Source organism: Gopherus flavomarginatus, chromosome 2 (assembly GCF_025201925.1).
Source record: "Gopherus flavomarginatus isolate rGopFla2 chromosome 2, rGopFla2.mat.asm, whole genome shotgun sequence".
Lineage (NCBI taxonomy): Eukaryota > Metazoa > Chordata > Testudines > Testudinidae > Gopherus > Gopherus flavomarginatus.
In genome coordinates, this window is record NC_066618.1 from 34,725,550 (window position 1) to 34,747,772 (window position 22,223).

A 22,223-nucleotide genomic window follows, 5' to 3' on the forward strand; every position below is an offset into this window, starting at 1 on the left:
CAGCTTAGATTTGGTTTTGCTGCCACCATCCAAATGTTTGAGTCATCTGGAAAACTGTCTTCCTCCACAAAACCTTCCCCTCCCTGGGTAACCTTGAGAGACTCCTCCACCGATTCCCTGGTGAACACTGATCCAAACCCCTTGGGATCTTAAAACAAAGAAGAATTGCTCCTTCCCCCTCCCTTCCCCCCCCCCCAATCCCTGGTGAGTCCAGATCCAATCCCCTTGGATCTAAAAAACAGGGAAAAAAATCGATCAGGTTCTTAAAAAGGCTTTTAATTAAAAAAAAGAAAGGTAAAAGAAAAAAACCTCTGGGAGACAGCACTACAAGCTGATCTCACAGACAACAGATTTGAAACACAGGATGTTCCCCTGAGCAAAAACCCTAGTACACACAAGAATACCCAAATTTGATTATTCCCCTAATTGCACAAAGACAAGTTACAAAAGAAACCTATTTATTCTTTTGTAAAACTTACTACTCTGATAAGAGGCTGGTTCCTTGATCTTTTTGACTCCGACTGAAACTGACTCTAAACAAAGGAATCTTCCCTCCTTCCTTTTGAAACATCTTGTTCCCCCATTGGTTTCTCTGGTCAGGTGTTAGCTAGGCTAGATGAACTTCTTAACCCTTTACAGATAAAAGAGGCATTAACCCTTAACTATCTGTTTATGACATCACCTACTATAGTATGTATAAATATCTTCTGTGTTCCATTTATGCATCTGAAGAAGTGAGCTGTAGCCCACGAAAGCTTATGCTCAAATAAATTTTTTAGGGTGTGGCTACACTTGCAGCTGTACAGCGCTGGGAGTTAAACCTGTCTTTGTACAGCTGAGTAGGGAAAGCGCTGCAGTCTGTCCACACAGACAGCTACCAGTGCACTGTCGTGGCCAGATTTGCAGCGGCATTGGGAGTGGTGCATTACGGGCAGCTATCCCAGCGCTCAAGTGGCTGCAGCGTGCTTTTCAAAAGGGAAGGGGTGGGGTGGAGTGTGACAGGGAGCGTGGGGGAGCGAGAGTGGATTTTTGGAGCCGACACTGTGTCAGCTCCCTGCCTTGCAAGTTCCAACCTCTCTCACTCACTGAAAGCAAACAGCTTTTTTCCTCACAGACCAGATAAGCAGCCTTGCCAAAACTGACTCCTCCCACTCCCATTTGCCGTGCTGCTTCTCTCCTCAACTCCCCCTCTCCTCCTCCCTTCAAGCAAACACTAGCTGTGAGCGTTCCAAAGGGAGCCCTCCTGCCTCTGCTCATTCATAGCAAACAGTAGCAGTGTTTGATTTTTTGATAAGCAGCTCCGGGAGCCCGGAGTTCACAACAAAACAGAGGCATCACAACAAAACAAAGAGCGAAACTGTCATAAACAGATAAGAAAAGTTAATAGCACAGAAGTACTTTATATCTCTTTGACTGTAAAGAGTTAACAAGTTCAGTAAGCCTGGCTGTCACCTGACCAGAGGACCAATCAGAGGACAGGATACTTTCAAATCTTGAGGGAGGGAAGTTTTTGTGCTGTGCTGTTAGTTTTGGTTGTTGTTCACTCTGGGGGCTTAGAGGGACCAGACGTGCAACCAGGTTTCTCTCCAATCTCTCCGATACAGGCTCTTATAAGTTCAAACTAATGAGTACTAGGTAGATAAAGCGAGTTAGGCTTATGGTTGTTTTCTTTATTTGCAAATGTATATTTGGCTGAAAGGAGTTCAAATTGGTATTTTGCTGAAAAGATTTTAATTTGTACTTGTATACTTAGACTGGGAGGGCATTCCCAGTGTCTATAGCTGAAAGACCCTGTACTTATTCTATTTTAAATTTACAAAGATAATTTTTACTGTTTTTCTCTCTTTAATTAAAAGCTTTTCTTGTTTAAGAACCTGATTGTTTTTTTATTCTGGTGAGACCCCAGGGGACTGGGTCTGGATTCACAAGGGAATTGGTGGGGAGAAAGGAGGGAAGGGGGAGAGAGAGGCTGATTTCTCTCTGTGCCAGGATTACTTTCTCTCAGGAAGAGTCTGGGAGGGGGATAGAGAAGGATGGAGGAAGGTGAATTGTCCTCTCTGTTTTGTGATTCAAGGAGTTTGAATCACAGTGATCTTCCAGGGTAACCCAGGGAGGGGAAGCCTGGGAGAGGCAACGGTGAGGGAAAGGGTTAACTTTCCTTGTGTTAAGATCCAGAGGGTCTGGGTCTTGGGGGTCCCCAGGCAAGGTTTTGGGGGGACCAGAGTGTACCAGGCACTGGAATTCCTGGTTGGTGGCAGCGCTACAGGTTCTAAGCTGATATTTGAGCTTAGAGGAATTCATGCTGGTACCCCATCTTTTGGACGCTAAGGTTCAGAGTGGGGAATTGTACCATGACAGAAACCTTCACTTAAAAGGATTATGGGAAGCTTCTGGAGGTCAGTCACAGCGTACTAAGATTATTCCCCGTTTATACTGGCAGCACAGCGCTGCAGCGCTATACTCTTTATTCCTCTTGTGGAGGTGGAGTACAAGCAGCACTGTAGCCATGGAGAAACAGCACTGTATGTGCCTTGCCAGTGTGGACAGGGAGTGAGTTACAGCGCCATAAAGCCACCAACAGAGCTGTAACTCTCAAGTGTAGCCAAGGCCTTAGTCTCTAAGGTGCCACAAGTATTCCTGTTCTTATTGTGATATTGTTACACTGACATGCTGTGAGGTGTGAGAGCTGTAATGATTTATATACTATTCTTAATTCACTAATCCAGACAGGCTATAAAGAACAAAATGCATATAAAACAAGACAGACATGCCAAGCACCATTAAATATTATGGGCAGCAAATCCTTTGAGTGGCTGTTGTGGAAGAGACTATGAGATGGGTGGGACATGGTCACTGCCTTTTTCCAAGATCACCTTCAATCCTAGTCCTTGTGTCACCAACATAGCCATTTGAGAATAAAAGTTGAAAAATGTGACCACTTTCAAGCCTATAGAGCCAGAGGATGATGGAGGAACAATAATACACCTAGCTTCTAGCATAGGAAGAGGAGTGATGTCTGTTTAGTGAAATAATGAAGCAACTGTAGAGTCATTCTTGGAGCAGTAGTAATTAATTACACTGAAGTACTGTCCAGCCTTCCTTGGCTGGAGGTTTGATAACCACCACAAGTCTCTAAGAAGGAGAGAGTAAAATGAAGAATAGGGGAGAGACTTCATGGCTTATAGCTACTGTAATAATTATAGTTACTACCAAACCCCCTCCCAAGTCGGTGAAATGTATTCATCTGACTGCTTTATAATCTCAGATCCAGAACAGCAAATGTCACACTTACGCCAAGTGCATAAGCTACTTATAAAAATCTCAATAACTTTGCTATTTTATCTAACTGTAAGACAGCAAAATGGAGTAGTCTGTTATATTTGTTATGAAACTAAGACCCTGCATGTATCCAAAACTGGCAAACATATTGCACCATGTGAAAAGGATTTCTTAAATAGGTTTTTAAAATTTCACTCACATACACACACCGTTCCAAATTTCAACTCAGTGATTAAAAAAAATAAAATCACACAACTGAGTTGTAAAGCTCAGTCTCAGGTATTTCCATAGAACCTGGTACCACAGTACACAGTACTGAAAAGCGTTTCATGATAATGTCACTAATTACAACTGATGCTTGAATGCGACTGTTAGAGGCATGGTGGGAAAAGTCACATTCAAACATAAGTTGTAATTAGTGACATTACCATTAAGCGCTTTCAATACCATGTGATTTTTCCACCTCACCTCTAACAATCACAAATACAGCATGAAACAGCTTTACCCAGATCTCTCCGAGATCCATCAGTACATGGACAGACCAATTTTTTTTTTTTCCAGGAACCAAGTTACTGAGACTAAGCCTATAAGTATCACACACACACAAATAGAGACCCAGCTGTTACAAATGAAATAAAACATGAAACAGTTGAGTATCTCAGACCTTTTATAGTGTTAAAAGGAAAACAGTGACCATCAATTTTAAAATGACCGCTTTCCTCTAGTGATTTTGTCTTGTGAGCACATGGAGTGGCATTTGAGACTCCAGAGGAAACCATGTTAAGCTGTCCTTCACTAGTTCATCTTAATACAATATAGGCTTTTGAAAGAGGGATTTAAAATAGGGGCAATTAAAAAATATATAGTAACTTTTGATTATATAAACCAACAAAATAGATAAGTTCAAAATAGATTTGTTGACTTCAAGAGTGACAAGTTTTGCTTTCTGTTTAAACAATTTACCGGACAAAAAAAATAATTCTCTCTATTAAGTCAACTAATTACTAAAAGTAACAATTCAGGAAATAAAGTTTGAGTGTTTCCTAGTGGTCTAACTGAAGAAACTACAAGCTTGCCATAACGGTAGAATTTATTTACAAATTTAAGCATGGTTTATATACACCTCAATTTACATAGAGTGAAACTAGTATTACACTTGATATCAATATACAGTGAAAGAAAAATGAAATAAAGCAAAGTACATACTAAAATGAACCTTTATTATTTCAAAAACAGATGCCAAGCATGTCATATCTGCATGTTTCTGAATGCATATTCAAAAACATGTATTCCTAAAATACATATACATCTGTAACCAATCAGCCTAGCAGCTTGGTATCCTGTTTTAGAGCAAATGTCTTGAGGTTCTTCCATACTGCACTAGGGATGTCATGGTACTAAGCTGACTGAATGAAAACAACATAGTAAAAAGAAAAAAAAGTGGTATTGCAGCACTGGTTTTTAAAGGAAAGGAAAATGCATTCTCTACTAATAAAAAAAATTAGCTAACAATGTTATACTTACAACAAAATCCTGTGTTAATGCTAATTCTAAATTTAATTACCAATTTATTTCAAATTTTTCACATTTATTGGCACTATTTTTTCACTATTTAACCTTAAATGTTAATATTCCAATAAAGGACTTCTCTCTAGGAAAGAAAGTGTATAGTGTCTAACATTTTCTATACTTTTACAGAGACACTCTTATAATCAGCAAGTGTTAATTTTCCTAAAAATTGTTCCTTGGACCTGGCAGCAGCAAGATGCATATATAATGCTACTTGCAATAATTTTTGCTTGATTGTAAGCTAGTTGCTAATGGTTTCTTTTAGACTTTCTTCTGGCTCTAGAACGTCAGTGAGTATTTATATTCTAAAAGTTGTAGAATTTCAAGCAAAAAAGATTTATTTTTATGGAACAGGTAACAGGGAATGTTTTTTAAAACAAGCCACTAGCTTCTGTGAGTAATACTTGTCTCCTCTTGGAAGAAATCTTACACGGGTTATTCAAAAAGTCCATACACAATATTAGTAAAAACCAATTCAATAGTATGTCCAGCAGTATAAAAGCATGGCTATCAAATTACACCCATATACTGCTAACCTTATAAAGTTTGAGAGATAACTTTGTCAGGAACACATTAGGTGTGACAGCGCAGCATTTCCCATCCCTGGCACAATTTTGTCAGCATGAATGCTACTTTTTACAGCATGGTCCAAAGACTTTTATACAGGTGTATCCCATCATTGCTGACATATCGTGTTGAAAAATTTGAATCATATGAATATGTACATTTTATCTTTTAAGAGTAATGAAAGTGCAATTAACAACAGTTTATCTGTTTTGGGAGCCCTGTATTTCCCTGTATTGGGGATGCACTGTGTATCCACTCATTTAACAGGTATGTTTGTTGCATTTCTGGAGCAGGAACTGTGTTTTTTTAAAACTGTACTTTATTGGTAAACATAAAATCATTACTGTTTTGTAACTTTAGCACTTAAGGGCTCACTTTCTACAAAATTTTATACTGTACATACTAAGATGCTACCACTTCAAACCCACAGATAGCAGCATAACCAAGGAAAATATGCTTGAACACACGAGAGCATTCACTTTTCTTTTCTTCCAATTTCAACATTTGACTGAGGTCTCCGAACAAGGTGGATTCAACCCTGAGATTTTCTATTTCTGATTTTTTTTTCCCTGTGGGAACTTACTTTATTCCTTGTCTCTCTTTCTGAACAAAGACAAAAATTAGATAATTGTAACAAAAACTCAAGACAACGCATAACACTAAGAAATGTTATTAATACTATGCAAACATCAGGAAAAAAAGCTATGCTGCATTCAGAGACAACTGCATTGCTAGATGTACATTCTTCAAATGATCAGTTAGACTCCATAAAGGAAGTTGTTATCTCACTTCTAGTTTTTTCCCCTCAAGAACTATCTGGATTTCTTTGGCATCCAAAGTCTCATATGTTAATAAAGCTTCTGCTAAATTCTTGTGTTCTTTTGCATGGGTCTTCAAGATGTTCTTTGCTCGTTCATATGAGTCCTAATATAAAAAGGTAAAAGTTTTTTTAAAAATTCAGAACAGAAAACTTAAGAAAATGATACAAGTACATTTTGAATTCAAAATACACCACTAAGAAAGGGTGCACAGCACTCGTGAGAGATGTCCTTTCAGTTCACTCCTAAGTATAGCTTTGATCTTGTAAAGTCTTAAGCACTTGCAGCATTTTATGCTTATGATTAGAGTCCCACAGACTTCAATGGCTCTCCTCAGGTGTGTAACTTTACACCCATGTTTAAGTCTTGCAGGATCAGGGTCTATGTGTGGGTTGAGGAAGCAATCCTGCAGACCTGCTTTGTGCTACTTAATTTTTTTTTAAAGTAAATTTGGAAACTGAATGACTGACAAATCAGTACAAGATTCCTCAAAGATTACTACTGAACATGTCAAGTTTTAAAATCAAGCCCTGTGAGTTATCAGAACACAATAAAAAGGCTTAACTTTTAAAAAATACTCATATTACACAGCTTCAGATTTTGCTGTCTCTCTCAAAATGTGCCCAGGCTCCAAAGTGCGTACAACCTAAAATTGTGTGTGTTTTTTAAAGTTAAAAAGTACCTTTTACCAATTCACTTTTAGACAATTTTTCTTTAATTACTCAAAAAAAATTAAGTTATGAGCCATTGAAAATAGAGGATTAGAAAAATATAGCAACACTTATCACAATGCTATAAATATATGTAATCTGAAAATCCCAATACACCATTTTAAATTAAACATAATAAATCTGAATCTCAAATATATCAGTACTGTTAGAGTTAGAATAATCATGTATATACAATATAATTTAACCACCAACCCTCCCTCAAAATGTTAACCAGGAAGTAAAAATTTGAAGAAGAAAAAAAAAAGGTACTTGATACCCTAAACTGGAACTCTGATCTGGAAGTCTCAGTATGACAAAGAATTATGTTCAATTACTTGACGGAAAGTTATAAAACAGTGTGAAAGTAACACAAAATCACCACCTATTCTAAAATAGGTAACTGGAAGGTATTTAGTAAAACTCCCACATTAATTCATTGGAAATTACGCAGTTAAAGTACAGCACCACTCTGAAGACAGAAGTATGTGTTAACATGGAATGCATCAGGTGTGCTTGGATAACAAAACCAACCCTGCCTATGCCATACTGCTTAAACATAAACCAAATGCAAAACTACTAACTCCTCCTCAAAGGCATTCAATATGAAGAGACTGTGGGTTTTTGTTCAAATTTGACTTAGCTGCACCTTTAAGAATATTTCCATGCAGAAGGTCAGGCACTATACTGTATATTGCAAAGAAACCAATATAATCAGTCATTCATTATCTTTGTTCAGCCCATCTCTTAAATGAGATAATTAATTGCTGGAAACAAATCTTACCCTTAAAAGTGTTCTTATTTCCTGTTCAATTGCAGACTGGGTTTCAGGACTGAGTTTCCCTGTATCTGCATACGTCATGACACCAAGCTAAAGAAAGAGAATAGCAAGACAAGAAAAATCTTCCATTTCAATAAAAAACTGATGCTATTGCTATTTTTGTATAAGAGATGTACCATCCACCCGCCACCCACAAAATTGCTAGATAATATATACATCCATATTAATAAATCTGCCAAAAAGTCAGAAGCCAAACAAGCTATAACATCACTGCAGGATAATATTTCCACATGGTCAAAACAAAGCTCCCTTTAAGATTACATCTTAGCTGTGAAATAATGTTTATTCTTTTCAAGCTACCCAATATAATGCTGTCTCTTTAAAAGTCTGCAAAACTCAGAGTTCTCTCTATCCCCTTTCCAAATGTCAGCTGAGATTTTCTTCCAAGGAATGAATCTAAGATTATCTTCAATTTTTAGAACATTTATTTTGCTATAAAAATAATCTTGTGAGCATGCATAAGCAATACTTCCCCTTAGCAGAAATGTGTCTGTTTAATGCAAGCGTATAAGTTGATATGTCAAGTGTACAGAACTCAACAAGACAACCCATTGTATAAAGGTCAAAAGACAAAGCTTGTATTTCAAAATGAGCCAGATCACTAGTTTATTGGGTTACTATGTCAACAGAATTTCTTGATCTCTATATAGCTTGATCTTTCATAGCTGTGTGCACATAAAAGGTACAGAATTAGAGCAACTGCTATGACGCAGTATGACTAAGTTTATATTAATATGATCTTACCTTCTCACTCATTCCAAATCTAGTCACCATCAGCTTTGCTATTTTAGTAGCATTGTCGAAGTCACTGGAAGCACCTAAATATTAAAAACAAAATTTATGTTACATTCAACTAAAGTAAAGTTACATAAACTTAATATCCACTGACAGAAGATTCTTTAGCCACAGATGTCAACTGACCTGTTGTGATGTGATCACTTCCAAATATGAGTTCTTCTGCTACTCTCCCTCCCATACTAACATCCATTTGTGCAAGCAGCTGGGATCTAGTTTCACTCCACCTGTCATTTTCTGGTAGCAAAGACACCTATAAAATGTAGAACTTGTCAGATTAAAATAAAATAGAGCAGTGTTAGGGCTTCTGTTTTTTTCTGCATTTATTAATTTTACTTTTCAGGTGTTTTTTTTTAAAAGCAATTTGAGTTTTATATAGAAAACTCCAAAAATCAGGAGTTTTCAGGGCTCATTAGTATATATTGTAATGAGCAATCTCTTTGCAACATCCCTCAGTACACTTTAAAGTAGTACTGTTTCAAATTGCACTATGTAAAAGCACATTATGGAATCTTTAGTGCACATCAGCAGGGTCTCCACAGACCTACTGAAGATCAATACATTAGTGTGCTTTAGAATTCGCACCCCTGTAGTCCACATTACTGCTCTGTATAGACAAAGTCTAAATATTAAATAAATATATGGATATACACCTATCTCACAGAACTGGAAGGGACCCTGAAGGGTCATCAAGTCCAGCCCCCTGCCTTCACTAGCAGGACCAAGTACTGATTTGCCCCAGATCCCCAAGTGGCCCCTTCAAGGATTGAACTCACAACCCCGAGTTTAGCAGGCCAATGCTCAAACCACTGAGCTATCCCTCCCTGCAAAAAAGATACAAATAACCATTTCCAGTGTTTATTGGATAAATGCCAATTTCTTTTCTTTTTAAAAAAAATACTTTAAATCAGTGTTTTATGGTAAAATGTAAAACCAGAAGCCCTAAGCAACCTACAGGCTGATATACCCAAGAACCAAGATGAAGGAACTACAAAATGACTACTGTCCCCACTATTTCCTGAATGTGTGCTCAGCACAGGTCAACTTGTCTGGAGGATATAGATTCACAGATTTCAAGGGCAGAAGGAACCATTGTGATCATCTAGTCTGACCTCCTGTATAACACAGGCGATAAAACTTCCAAAATAATTCTCACATTCCTACAGCATCCCTTTTTAAAAAACATTCAATCTTGATTTCAAAATTGTTGTCAGTGATGGATAATCAATCACAACCCTTGGTAAACTGTTCCAATACTTCATTACTCTCACCGTTTGAAACATATGCCCTATTTCCAGTCCGACTTTGTCTAGCTTCAACTTGTTATACCTTTTTGGCGCTAGACTGAAGAGCCCATTATGAAATTTTGTTCCCTGTATCAAGTTACTCATTAATCTTCTCTTCGTTAAGCTACACAGACTGAACTCTTTGAGCCTATCACCATAAGGCATGTCTTCTAATACTTTAATTCTCATGGCTATTCTCCGAACCCTCTCCAATTTACCAACATCCTTTTTGAATTGTGAGCACCAGAACTGGACACAGATTCCAACAGCAGTTGCATCAATGCCAAATACAGAGATAAAATAACCTCTCTACTTCTCCTCAAGATTCCACCCATTTATGCATCCCAGGATCACATTAGTTCTTTTAGCTACAGTGTCACCCTGGCAGCTCAAGTTTGGCTAATTATCCACCATGACCCCAAAATCTTTTTCAGATTCTCTGCTTCCCAACATACAATCCTTCATCCTGTAAGTATGACCTACATTCTTTGGCAGTATTAAACGCATACTGTTTGCTTACGCCCAGTTTATCCAATGATCCAGATCGTTTTGAATCAGTGACCTCTCCACTTCATTATTTATCATTCTGCCAGACTGAGCATTTGCAAGCTTTATCAGTGACAGTTTTACATTTTTCCCCAGGTCACTGATAAACGTTAAAACAGTGTAGGAACAAGCACCTTTGAGATCCCAATGCAAACACCTGCTCAATGACTATTCCCTGTTTACAATTACATTTTGAGACCCATCGATTAGCCAATTTTTAACCAATGTAATGTATGCCATGTTGATTTTATATCGTTCTAGTTTTGTTTTTTTTTTAAATCAAGATGTCATGTGGGTACCAAGTCAAACACCTTAAAGAAGTCTAAGGCTGTTAAATCAACACTACTACCTATATCAACAGAACTAATCTAATAAAAAATGATATCAAATTAGTTTGACAGGATCTATTTTCCATAAATCCACATTAATTTGCATTAATTACATCACCCTCGCTTAATTCTTTATTAATTGAATCCTGTATCAGTCACTCCATAATCTTGCCCAGGGTCAACGTCAAGCTGACAGGCCTATAATTACCCACCCCATCCCATTAACCCTTTTTTAAAATTGTCACAACATAAGACTCTCTTTCGGTCTTCTGGAACCATCCCAGTGTTCCAAGACTTACTGAAAAATCAACATTAATGGTCCAACAACCTTCTCAGGCCAACTCTTAAAACTCTGAGTCGCAAGGTTATCTGGACTTGCTGATTTAAAAGTGTACAACTTCAGCAGCTTGTGTCTAACATCCTCCAAAGATACTAATGGAATGGAAAGTGATATCAACATACGATGAGACAACATCATCTGGATTTCCCCCAAAGACAGAACAGAAACATTTATTGAACAGTTTTGCCTTTTCTGCATTATTATTAGGGGCCCTACCAAATTTCAGCCATGAAAAATGCATTATGGACCGTGAAATCTGGTCTCCTCCATGAAAACTGATCTGTTGTGTACTTTTACCCTATACCAATGGTTCTCAAACTGTGGGTAGGAACCTAATTTTAATGGGGTTGTTGGGGCTGGCGTTAGACTTGCTGGGGTCTGAAGCCCAAGTCCCACTGCCTGGGGCTGAAGCCCTGGGGCTTGGGCTTAGGCCCCTGAACGTGGGGCAGCAGGGCTCGGGTTTCAGCTTTGTCCTCCTCCCACCTGGCATGGCAGGGCTCAGATGGACTTAGGCTTTGGTCCCCCTCCTGGGGTCATGTAGTAACTTTTGTTGTCTGAAAGCGGTCGTGGTGCAATGAAGTTTGAGAACCGCTGCCCTATACTATACAGATTTCACAAGAGAAACCAGTGTTTCTCAAACTGGGGATTCTGACCCAAAAGAGGGTCATGGGGGGGAGAGAGGTAGCAAGGTTATTGTGGGAGGGTTTGCAGTATTGCCACCGTTACTTCTGCACTGCCTTCAGAGCTGGGTGGCTGGAGAGCGATGGCTGCTAGCCAGGTGCCCAACTCTGAAGGCAGTGCCCCACCAGCAGCACAGAAGTAACAGTGGCAATACCATACCAGGTCACTCTTATTTCTGCGCTGCTGCCTTCAGAGCTGGGTCCGGACCCCTATAGTTACAACATCATGAAATTTCAGATTTAAATATCTGAAATCAAGAATATTATTTTTTTTTTAAATCCTATGTCCGTGAAATTGACCAAAACGGACCGTGAATTTGGTAGGGCTCTAATTATTATAGATAATACCATTTATCTCTAGTAATGGACCAATACTATTGTTTCTAATATATTTTAAAACTCCTTATTGTCCTTTACTGTACTGGCCACAGATTTCTCCTTGTGCCCTTATCAATTTCTACAGTTCCTAACTTCTGTTTTATATTCATTACCTGTCAACTTCCCTTTTCTTTAATTTGGTTGGTTTGTTTGTTTTTACAGCTGCCATCTGTTCCCCTTTAAACCAAGTCTGATCTTTTAACTAGTGCAGCCTTCTTTTTCAGTTGGGGTTTTCTGGGCATTTAGTAAGATGTTCTTAAAAAATATATTATATATATATATATATATATATATATAGCTGGATTTTATTCTGCTTGCACATTATAAACATGGTCAAAGTCATGATTACTTCTACCTAAGCAAACATTAATGTTTAGTTCTGTGGTCAGTTACTCTGTTGGACCTTGCCTTAATACAGAATTCCTCTGTGTTGGTTGCAACACTTGAGGATGTTTTAGTACTAGCAGCATGAGACGTCCAGTGTATGTTACTTAAATAAAGTCCCCCAGTCTCAACGTTTTTTTTCCTTACGTGTTGCAAATAGGTGCATAAGGCAGTGGGCATCTTGTTCCCTAAACTGCTTTGGTGGTCTACTACAGACACCAGCTAATATCCCATCTTGTTCTGTACCTGTTTGGACACTGGTCCATATGCTTCTGGATCAATGTGTTATACTAGTTTGGTTGGATATTAAAAAACAAATATATACATAATTGAACACCTCCCTTTCTGTTCAAATATCACCCAGCTCAGATTTCAAAGGACAGGATAGAAATGTTGAAGGGGCAAGGTCTGTCCTAAAAGAAGAGTGAGCAAACTATTGAAGTTAGCAATCTATTTTAGACAAAATATCTTTGGAGAAGCACTGGCTTGATACAAGGAAATTTCTATAAAAGGCAGCTCTGCCTTTTAAACTTCTGGGATTTTCTGGCTATTCTTGAAGAGAAACGAACCAATAGTAGTTCAGAATCACATCAAGACTTAATATTCCCTCCTTGCCTGTTTGAACCATTATTGATGGCTAGCAGGTTTGAAGCTAAGGAGATGTTTCTCTCTCTAACCCAGCTATAGGAAAAAGGAACAAAGTAGAAAAAGCAATTCAGAAGATTTTTCCCTTTAAAAAGCTTATTTTTGTATCATAGATACATTAGTTTATTACAGTAGTTTTGCAATATCATGATGTGCCTTTTATGTCACAATGTTGCTCGGAAATTCCTTAAAAGTGCAAAAAGGTAAATAATATAAATGTTAGGCTTATTTAAAAAAAGAAAAACCTCACATGTCCAAGCGTTGGTCCTCGGGGCATGATTGTAGCTTTGTTGATTGGCATTGCATCTTTGGTATAATATGCAATTATAGCATGTCCAGATTCATGATATGCTGTGATTGTTTTGTTTTTATTGTCAATTTCTACACTTCTACGTTCAGGTCCTTAAAAACATATGAAAAGGAAGAGAATAATAAAGCTGCATAACACGCAAATGAAATTAACTATCATTCAAACATGTTTATACACACACAGACACGACTGACATTTGAGAACAGTGAAATAAATTAAATTATTGTCATTAGATTTGTTAGTAGGAGGAATTTTCAAAAAGGATCTGTATTGGCCTAACACCGCTCTCACTGAAGTCAATTTGAATTTAATGGGAGTAATATGAGGGTAATTCCAAGTGCTTTTGAAAATGCAAGTCCATCAAGTATAAATGGATCAGAAGATGTTTTTGGATTAGCATATGCCTGAGGTCTCTAAGTTTTACCTCATCATATGCAACTCAAAACAAATCTTGCTCCAGGGTTCTGATAATCCACCTCCCTTCTTTACAAGGAAAAACCATATCTTCTCCTTTATTTGATCCTTTGCCTCCCATTTATTTTTAAAGTTCTGACAGCATACTCATTACTGTATAGGACATGGATTGAGACAGTCCTTGCTACAGAAAGCTTGCAGTATTAACAAATCTCAATCTGTTTTAAACTGTGGTTAACATACTGTTAACTCTCTGATACAGACGGGTCCTATCCAAAGTTGGGGTGAACAGCTGAAGGCTCTTGTATAGCTATAGGTCATCCCCTTAACCCTCTTCCTTCCCCAGAGCCTCAGTCATGTCACAATAGCATGTTTTACCTCAATCCAAAAATTCTCGTAACTGTATCTATGGTATAGTCTGGCTGAGTATGTTACAGATAGTGCCATTGTTTTTTTACACTATTCGAATTTGTGAAAGAGTATTGCAGTAGGTTAGAAATGTGTTAATTTCTTCTTAACTTCCTAGCTTCAGAACTTCTAAACACCCAAGCATGTTGGATATAATGATTTGATTAATTGCCTCTAAAAGCCATTAGCCTTTATGGCAAGAGTAAATTTCCCAATGTAGCACACTACCACACAGAGCATTTGCTGTTAGTATCTGAACCTGCCATGGCAACTACTATAAGTTTTGACCTAACTAGATAACATTACTGTACTTGAGACTATTACATTATTAGAATATCATTTAGGTTTGCATTTGAAAGCATCCATCTCAGACCCTTCTAATGTGCCCACCATTGTAGCTGGTAAGCACTAACCTAAAAACATCAGTCTAATTGAGAAGCAGGTAGTTGAAACTGGTAACAAAATGGCAATAAACACACTCAAATATAAAACACTACACTATCTTAAAAACTATTAGTCTTTCATATGTAAAAGCCTACCCATGAGAATTTTGTCCTTTGAGAATTCCAGTTCCTTCATGGTTACCATATCTTTCCCATCAACAGCTGCCTTTAATGCAGCTTGGTTCACAAGATTTTCTAGCTCTGCTCCAGAAAATCCCACTGTACCCCGTGCAATTATTTCTGGATCAAGAGCTGTGTGAAAAAAGAATAGATATTATTAACACCTATTAATTCCTTGCAAAGAATTTTGTTTCTGTTTATCTAACAATGTCAAAAATGGGCTAGACATTTATATGAATGAGAATGCCTGGTTACAACAGTAAATGTTAAAATAAACAAGTTTTAGAAGGAATATGAACTCTCATGACTCTGGATTTAAACACACCTCTAACCATTGCAGATTAGAAAGAAGCTCTGCTCAGAGCAGGTTGTCCCATAACTGTCTATTACAGGGTTTCTTGCACCTTCATCTGAAGCATCTGGTTCAAGTCACTATTGCTGACATGACAATGAACTAGATCAGGGGTTCTCAGACTTCATTGCATCGTGACCCTTTCTGATAACAAAAATTACTTCATGACCCCAGGAGTGGGGACCAAAGCCTGAGCCCACCCAAGCCCCACCACCCTGGGGGAGGGCAGGGGAGAACCAAAGCCCCATCTCTGCAGGCTGGGGGGGGCCAAAGCCGAAGCCCAAGGGCTTCAGCCCCACGCAGGAAGCCTGTAATCTGAGCCCCGTCGCCCTGGGCTGAAGCGCTCGGGCTTGGGCTTTGCCTTTGGCACTGGGCCTCAGCATTAAAACAGGGTCACAACCCACTCTGGGGTGCGGAATCATAGTTTGAGAACCACTGAACTAGATGGACCAAGAGTCTCATGGCAAAAGATGTCATCCCATGCAGCTAAATATTTATACTTACATTGATCATACTTTATTTTATTAAGGTACCATTTCAGAATTTCTGTTCGACCTTTCACATCTGGCCTTGGAACTGTAACTTGCATGTCAAAGCGGCCAGGACGTATTAGAGCACTAAGAGAAAGGAAAAAGAAACTTAGTAAATAAGATGTGCTTTAACATTTGAAGATCAATGTTACTGACAGAACGTTATAGCAACATCTAATTTTCTTAATAAAACAGACATTTTGTGAAAACTTTCTCCCAGGAACACACCTCTCTCTCTCCATTTATCTGCATGCTGCGGAAAAAGCGGGTGTAGGTGTTTGTTGCTGGTTAACTTTAGCAGAAAGCAATTTCTATTAATCTATCAAGAGGTACAGTAATATTATTGATGTATAGAATTACTGCCAAAAATGTATATGCGGCTAAGGGGTGATTCTTTACCAAGTTGTCAATGCATCATGCAGCCAACACTTGGCACATTTTTACAATTCTTGCTAGAACACGTGGTAATATTTCCTCTAAATGGGTGGCTCTTAAATTTTACAAACTGGCTGGTCCCTATAGCTTTCCAGAGAAAAGTAACCTCAACTCATTTGTAAAATCTGAAGATTATCACAACTGCATAGACAGCCCCCATCACTATAGAATTGGAGATTTAATACACATTTGTGAGACTGGTACATAAACGTCATACTTACTTATCTAATGCTTCCGGGAAGTTTGTTGCACCAATAATAATAACTCCTTCATTAGGCTTAAAGCTTCAAGAAAGATTTAAAAGATATTAGTTTACAAAGCTAGATTAAGCATTATGAAATTTCACTTAAAAAAACAAAAACAAAAAACAAGGACTTCCCACTTTTTAGTTTACTACATCTAGGTCTTCTCTGGGCCAGCTGCAGTCAATTTGTCTATCAGAGTGTGGAGTCCGATGAGGTATAACCCACAAACATAGCCACATCAACCCAATGATTGTCTACATGTATCCTCTACCTGCCCATCCATTCCAGAGGACACAGCTCTGGAGGCAATCAATTGATAGATCATCATTAACAGGGACAGTGTGTCTTTATTTCCTAACATGGGGGTTAAAATTTGGTCTAAATAACGGAAAAGGCGTATTTTTCACACACACCTCCAAAAAATCAAACCTCTGTTTTGAAAATTAAAGTATTTTAGGCTTAATCAGTAACAAAAATAGCTTTGTTAGGTTTATGGCTTGAATGAATTGAAGTGAAACATCAGGTACATTTTTGTCCAGACTCAGAGTTAAGCACTATTACATAAAGATTGATGAAGGAACATTCCAAACCCGCACTGCCTGTCAAAGTGACAAGATGCAGCCACGCTCCCTAGGTCAAGTAGGGAAACAGTTTTTTTAGCTTATCCTTGAGGACAACACATAGGTAGTAAGCGCTTTTCAGCTTAATACATCTATCAGTGGGGGTGAATTTAGATTTTATTTGGTTTAAACCCAGAAACACTGTTCCTAGTTCTCAACGTCTGTATCTCAGTGAGAACACCTGCCAAATGCATCTACTTGAATCAGAGGAAAGCGACAAAGTTAAGCAAAGCTGGTGCACATAGCCCTTCTGGCACTTATTAAGCCAGTGCCCCCTGGGGCTAGAGGGGAAGGGATTATTCAACCCTGCAAAGGGAAAGCAACATTTCCATCAGTACTTCCCCTTTCACTGGTAGCTTTAATCCCTGCTGGGGCTCTACAAGCACTAAACCAGCTAATGCTCCAACTCAGATTTCTCACTCCCCACTTCATCTTTCACCCCCCTCTTTCTTTTTTTTAAAGCTAGCGCATGCGCGCACACACACACACACACACACACACACACACACACACACCGCCGCCCCACTCCCCCCCAATCTGCTCTGCCACTTCAACCTGGCCTTCTCGTATACTTTCCGCCACCAGAATTCCTGGCTCTACTGTTCTTGCTAGCATAAAGTGGTGATGAAATTGGTTATAGGTATTATTTAAATTGTATAACCTTTAATCAAATCTCAATGTTGAAGAGATTCTTAACCTTAGCTTTAAGAGAGGGAATATCATTCAAGTGTTTTAAAAATATCAATTTCAAAATATCAAAGAACAGAAATATATGTACCCATCCATTTCGGCAAGAAGTTGATTGATGGTCTGTCTTGAGTAGGGATGCATTGGAGACTCAATTCTTTTCCCGCCCACAGAATCCAACTCATCAATAAATATAACACAAGGAGCATTTGCTTTTGCTTCCCCTAACAAAGAAAATAGCTTAAGAACATTTGAATTCAATGTATTTCATATATACAAATTATATCCAATTTTCCCTATTATTTTAGGATTCTATTATTTCTATTCTATTACTCCACTATTTTAGGACTCAATTTTTTCTTTTTTTTTGCTAACTGTCACCAGAATTGCAATTATTTCAGTCAATGAACCAACGTATTGGGGAAAAAGTGACCAAAGATTAAGAAATTCATATTTTAGATCATACACACACAAAAACTGGTTTTTAGGATAAGTAGATGTCAAATTGTGACCCATTAGAACAGAAAACATTGTCAAGTTTGAGGAACTTAAGGTACAATACAATAGGTCAACTTTATCAGCTATCTCACAGCAAAGGTTTCACCTTCACAATTACAGGTATTAATTAACCGACTGCTCAAAAGCAAAGCTAAACCCAATTATAATATGAACTGAATGGAACACAGTCAACTTGACATCTACTCAATTTAATAAATGTAATATCACCTAGCTCTTACTGAGCACTTTTCATCAGCAAATCTCAAAGCACTTTACAAAGGAGGAGGTATTCTCCCAATTCTACAGACTGGGAAACTGGGACACAGAGGTGAAATGACTCACCCAAGGTCACCCAGCAGGCCCGTGACAGAGCCAGGAAAAGAAACCAGCTCTCCCGACCCCCAGTCTAGTGCTCTTTTCACTACGCACATTTTACTCACTTTTTTAAAGAGGCAAAGTTTAAAGTAAAGGAAGTGAGTTTCAGGTACTACACCTGTGCCTAATTCGCCTGCCAGTTTGTAGTTTTACCAATTCCCTCACTTTTAAAAAATGAGTTTTTTTCCTCTTGCTGGATGAAAGTCACAAAAAGGAGAAAATTACTATACTGTGGAAAGAGTGAAACTGGCTACACAAATCTTGTCAAATTATTGTTTATTATAGCACGGTAGCATCTACAATGTGCTAAGCACTGAACAAACATTGAGGAAGACATATCCTGCAACATAGCATTTACATTTTAGAAAGAAAAAAAAAATCAAAGGATAAAGGCAGGCAACACAAAACATAAGGAGTGTCAAGGTGAAAACTGACATCTCGTTAGTTACATTTTGTTTATATTTTGTTTTATTTATATTAAAACTAAAAAAAAATTCTTCCTTAGATATTATTAAGACTATGACTTAGTCACACGTATTTTTAGTAAATGTCATGGACAGGTCCAAGGGCAATAAACAAAAATTTATGGCCCGTGACTTGTCCATGACTTAGAGTATAAATATCCCTGACAATCTTTGTGGGGGACCACTGCTGTGGGGGACTAGCCAGGGGACCGCTGCTCAGGGAGGGGAGCCGTGGGGGCCACCTGCATACTGGCCACTGCAGAAGTCACAACAGTCGCAGGAAAAAAAAAAAATCACAGTATCTTTGACATCCGTCACAGACACGAAGCCCTACTCATTACATTTAGTAATGTTGGGACCTATTTGTGACAACAGTGGCTAAATAATATTCCAGAAAGAATTATGATTTTAAAGTGGACATGTCTCTTTGTGTATGAAAGACTGAGGTATTAAATAACTTACCAAGACACATTTCTACATGTGTTGGAAATAGTTTAAATTAATGTTGAAAGTTAAAAATAGTAGGTTTCTGCAGTTCATGGCTACTCATGAGTCCGGTTAGTCTCATTCATTTCAATGGAAAAACTGGGCCAGAGTGGAAGTGTATTTTTTGCCATGAGACATTGCTACTTTTCAGCAACCAGTACTTTATGCAATTAACGTATGTACTACTGACACTTTTAAATAGCATCAGCAAACACCCAACTTAAAGTGTTAAAGGAATAGAAAACAATTGAATTGAAAAATTAACTTACTAAACAGATTTCGGATACGACTGGCTCCAACACCAACGAACATCTCATCAAACTCTGACCCAGATGCATAGTAGAATGGAACATCAGCTTCACCAGCCACAGCTCGTGCAAGAAGGGTCTTGCCTGTACCTGGTGGTCCAACTAACAAAATCCCTGAAGAAAGATTTATACTATCGTAAACAAACTCTGTTATACAGTAGTTCTCTCATACCTTCTAAGTCTTTAAAAAAACCTTACAACTAGCTTCAATTATATCTTAATATTTAATTTCAAATATTGCTTAACCAAGATTTCAACATGGTTGCAGCACAGCAGGACTTAGATTTACAGTTGATCTATTTATACTTTGATCCAAATTTGAAGCATGGAAACAGCAAAATTTAAAAAGAAGCATATTGCCAAACAAAATCAGAAATCTAGATACAACAGTATACGATACTATCATTACTGAAATTCTACCAGTGTCAACTTTTTGATAACTGTATTTAGGAAAAATACTTCCTCAACAGTGCTGCCCTTCCTTACACTTGAGAATTTTCCCCGTTTAAAAACACGGTCTACTATGTATGTTGTGTCATGGTCCTGTGACTTGTTAAATTATGAATATGATCAACAATATGATCTCTATAAAATATGGTTGGTCAATGAGACTCATTTAAATTTTATAGAAGATTCAAAGCCTGTCTATACAATTAAAGAACAAACGTAACTGTTTAAAACATAATTATAGCCATATTTCAAAAGTCAGATGAAAATAATTTGACCTAAACAGAGCTACAAATTCCCTTTTCCTCTGTGTAAGTGAGCAAACAACTGCCATAAACTTAAGCCCAGTGTATATTAGACAATTGAATCATTGTTGAAAATGGGTTTCAGTTATAAGTCCTCCTAAACTGTTCTTGAAAACAGTTCAGGTGGCAGTGCAGGCATGGCAAGCCCATTTCACACCCCTGAGATTTGGTGGTGGTCAAACTCAAGACAAGTTCCATCAAATACTAATTATTCTTGCTGAAATGGTGGTAACTATTGTGTCTAGTCTAAACCATTTTCTATACCAGTTCACGACAACGAGGAGAGGTAAGCCATTTCCTATTTTTCAATTTCCTAACAGACTAACTTTTAGGATCAAAAGAACCATTCCATTCTAGGCCACTAATTTCTTCACTTTTTTTTTTTTTCTTCCTCTTTTTAAACTCATATAGTCTTCCATTTTTTTTGCCCAAGATTCATGTTTCTCACATTTGGGCTGAGACAACACAAGAGTTCTGGCGGAGTTTTAGCAAAACTGGCTGAGCCCTTTTAAGGTTAGAACATAAACACTGCTTCTTTTTTAAACATATTAAGATTCTTGTTTTAAACTTAGGTGGGTTTTTAAGCTATAAACATGCCACGAATTTAACCCTCAATGAGCACAAGTGCCTTTGATATGATCAAAATTTTGTTCACATAGTTACAAGTGACAAAGACAACACACATCCACCATACACAGTACCAATTTTTACTACTTAAAAAAAAACCCTAAAGTTACCTCTCAAGTCACAATGGGGTAGGACTCTTGGCATGGAATAGATACATGCTACACTGTAGCTGTATACCACACTGGTGTAGTTTGAAAAGTCGAAATGGCTGACAACTTAATATCTAGATGATGATAGACAGCAAAGTCCAGTGATGATTGAATCTGGTAATATTCTGAACAGAGAGTTCTCAATCATTCTGGGAGCTATATCTATTGCTTCATGCTGACTCAGTCATTCAAGGTTTCAAAGTGAAATTCCAGGAATCTTATTATATAAATTAGCAGACGACATTCTTACCTTTTGGAAGTTTACCTCCCAGGACAGTAAATTTCTGTGGATTTTTCAAGAATTCTACAACTTCCTGTAATTCCTGCTTAGCTTCTTCCACCTACACATTAAAATATGCCAGGAAATGTGACAAAGTAGTTATAAAACGCTGCAGCTATTTTGATAGTTACAAATAATTGTGGACAAAAATTGTAGAAGTAGTCTGTACTAGGAACATGAGCAGATATGTTCAGATTGCAGCACTTGTTCACACAAAAATGAAGCAAAACAACGGGCTGGGAAAATGCATTAATGCAGTGTAGTTCTTAATGCTTCAAAAAGAAAGCAAAATATTATTTTATACTGTCCTCACGATACAAAAAATAAAAACAGCCAAATTCCATGACAAAGCGGAGCATTACTGAAGTTAATGCCAAAGTTTTTTCTAATGAGACTATCACAACTATTTATTTCAGATAAATCAAAAAATATTTTTGCAGTAGAGATGCAACAGGAATTTAGAGCGCAGGTGAATAGCTACCCATTGAAACTGCTCCCTATTAAGTAGATTAGGGAATCAGAAACAAATGCATTCTGACTTCTTAGCACCCAGAGT

General features: G+C 37.8%; 1 protein-coding gene across 3 annotated transcripts in view; it reads right to left on the bottom strand.

Annotated features, from left to right (window-relative positions):
• Positions 1 to 5,237: 5,237 nt before the first annotated feature.
• The window catches only part of YME1L1 (YME1 like 1 ATPase), a 39,430-nt gene continuing 22,444 nt past the window's right edge, over positions 5,238 to 22,223 (bottom strand). For all 3 annotated transcript variants that reach the window (XM_050939077.1, XM_050939075.1, XM_050939074.1), the window contains exons 9-19: positions 21,638 to 21,728; positions 19,821 to 19,973; positions 17,820 to 17,952; positions 16,398 to 16,460; positions 15,716 to 15,828; positions 14,836 to 14,991; positions 13,415 to 13,566; positions 8,703 to 8,829; positions 8,526 to 8,599; positions 7,725 to 7,811; positions 5,238 to 6,339 (exon numbers count right to left, since the gene is read on the bottom strand). In XM_050939077.1, coding sequence (XP_050795034.1) covers positions 6,196 to 6,339; positions 7,725 to 7,811; positions 8,526 to 8,599; positions 8,703 to 8,829; positions 13,415 to 13,566; positions 14,836 to 14,991; positions 15,716 to 15,828; positions 16,398 to 16,460; positions 17,820 to 17,952; positions 19,821 to 19,973; positions 21,638 to 21,728 — 1,293 coding nt within the window. In that variant the 3' untranslated portion in view covers positions 5,238 to 6,195. The remainder of the gene's footprint in view (positions 6,340 to 7,724; positions 7,812 to 8,525; positions 8,600 to 8,702; positions 8,830 to 13,414; positions 13,567 to 14,835; positions 14,992 to 15,715; positions 15,829 to 16,397; positions 16,461 to 17,819; positions 17,953 to 19,820; positions 19,974 to 21,637; positions 21,729 to 22,223) is intronic.